Source organism: Myotis davidii, unplaced genomic scaffold, assembly GCF_000327345.1.
Source record: "Myotis davidii unplaced genomic scaffold, ASM32734v1 scaffold187, whole genome shotgun sequence".
Taxonomy (NCBI): domain Eukaryota; kingdom Metazoa; phylum Chordata; class Mammalia; order Chiroptera; family Vespertilionidae; genus Myotis; species Myotis davidii.
Genome location: NW_006383018.1, coordinates 7,759,694 through 7,761,932, shown reverse-complemented (window position 1 = coordinate 7,761,932; position 2,239 = coordinate 7,759,694). Strand labels below are relative to the sequence as shown.

Genomic DNA, 2,239 nt, shown 5'->3' with positions numbered 1-2,239 from the left:
AATAATGGTCTGTGCCAAAAGATTTCTTACTTTAAAATGAAAGTGCAAGGAAAAAAAACTCCTTGGGGGCAGGGGGTAATTATATATTTAAGTTGATAAAATTTATTCTCCAGTGTAGGGTAGAAGCTCTCCAATTCTAAATGTAAAAATCCAACATTTAATTTTATCTGAAAGGAAACTAGGCATGGATGAGCTATCATCTGAGTCAGTGAATTGATCATGACAGATATACTTCAAAGTGTACTAATTTTACTGGAAGATATCTACTTTTAGCTTGGAAGATATAGGTTCAAGGTCTGTTCTTGGTTATTCCAGAAACTCTGCATTTTTATAATTTCAACAAAATCCTAGAAAGTTGTTCTAAAATGAACTTTTTCAACCTACTCAACAGAATTCATGAACACTCTGATATCCATTTCAGCAGCATCTGTCTCTGTGAAGCACATCAAAATCACCCAGACATCAAATTGCTGATTTGATAGAATGATTTATTTTTCCATTACAGGAAAGTCATGAGTGACTTGTTCTGAGGTATGTTTTTGCGCTATGAAGGTCATCTATTAGAAAGCTCCACACTTGAAGGTTCTTCTGTAGGTGGTAACATTTATGGCTGGACAGTCTCTGCAGGCACCAGATTCCCTGTCGTATCCAACTGCATACATTTACACGTGCATGCAGACACAGGACACTCTGCATGGTCCCTAAAAGAATAGATCAAATAACAGTTAAAAATGTAAATTATTAATAGTCACAAATATACACATACATAGGTACATATGTACATTTCTTTATCTATATACCTACCTATGTCTATAATGCAATTTTTCAAAATGGAACTTGGGAAAATACAGCAATGCAAATCCAAAGACAAAAACATGTTAAAAGCATTAAATTAGAAATTTATACCATGCTGATCATGGGGAGAAAGTTACTAAAAACTTGAATGGCTTTGTTTTCTAAATATACAACAAAAGATCCATTTGCAGTTACGAAGGTGAAGGGATGTGCTCAAGTTTAAATTAAAGCCAGTGTGACAAAGTGAGTGTAAAAGCTACAGCAATATAGAAGAGTGGAAGGCCACTAGCACTGCTCAGTGTAAAAATTAAATATGGTCTTGAAAATCTCCATTGCATGAGGTACTCACTACATAACAAGCTTATTTAGAAGATAAGTGATAGCTTTCATTTAATTTATAATTCAATTACATATTATATATAGTAGGATCTTCAGTTAACTGTGAAAAACTGTAAACATATCCTCTCCCCAAATAAAGTAAAATAATGCTATTCAAACACTTAACCCATACATCATATTTACACTATTTATTATATGTTTAATTTTATAGTATAAGATTACAAAGGATATCTAATAGAAGAAATGTTGATGCCCCCTTTGTTAACTCAGGTGACAGGAAAGAATAAATTCATCCTTTAGCTGTATAAACCTGAGTATTTAAAAGGCCATCGGCTTTATCTCCTCTAACTCCAAGCCTATTAAAGAAGTAATGTGATTATTACCTGAACCAACTAAGCATATGTCCAGCATGCCCACCATGCCTGCAATTGTGACACCATGTAAACCAGTTGTTAAATTGAGCTAATTTTTTGTCCTTGCTCAAGTCTACTTTTTCATCTGATTTGGATCCTCCTATGGGTTAAAGAAAATGATCTTCAATAACTATATCACAATATTAATTCAAATTTTCTTAAAAGGTATTTCAGAAGTATGTCAAAATACAAATCATGTATCATATTGAAATAATAATTTTAATGCTAGGATCTAGTTATACTGAAAAGATACTAAATAACAGAAGCTTCCTTACATCTTTCATAGCTAATAAAACACTTGAAAAACATAAGGTATCAAACCCACTAAGAAGCAATCTGAATTAACAATTCTAGAGAAATAACTGGTAGCTTAAAATCTTCTCACAAAGAAAAACACCAAGCCCAATTTACCTGGGTTTACCGGTTAATAATGCAGATTTGGCAATCAAAACAATAATTTCAAGAGAAACATAAAAAGTGCTTATTCCAAGTAATGCCCATTGCTAGCTCACATTTCCCCTGATCTTTCAGATAATTTGTGGATACCATGCCAAGAGAACTTTTCTTGTTTTGAGACAAACCATTCAGAGACCCAATTTTCCAATTCTTCATACGTTTTGAAGTGCTGCTCAGAAAGTGTGTGTGCCATCGATCAGAACAAGTGGTAATCTGAAGGAGCAAGATATGGTGAA

At 33.2% G+C, this 2,239-nt stretch overlaps 1 protein-coding gene across 3 annotated transcripts in view; it reads right to left on the bottom strand.

Moving 5' to 3' along the window:
* Positions 1–467: 467 nt before the first annotated feature.
* MIOS (missing oocyte, meiosis regulator, homolog (Drosophila)) overlaps positions 468–2,239 on the bottom strand; it is a 37,132-nt gene continuing 35,360 nt past the window's right edge. For all 3 annotated transcript variants that reach the window (XM_006779250.2, XM_015558333.1, XM_015558332.1), the window contains 2 exons: positions 1,518–1,647; positions 468–701 (listed from right to left, as the gene is read on the bottom strand). In XM_006779250.2, the coding sequence (XP_006779313.1) occupies positions 605–701; positions 1,518–1,647 (227 nt within the window). In that variant the 3' untranslated portion in view covers positions 468–604. The remainder of the gene's footprint in view (positions 702–1,517; positions 1,648–2,239) is intronic.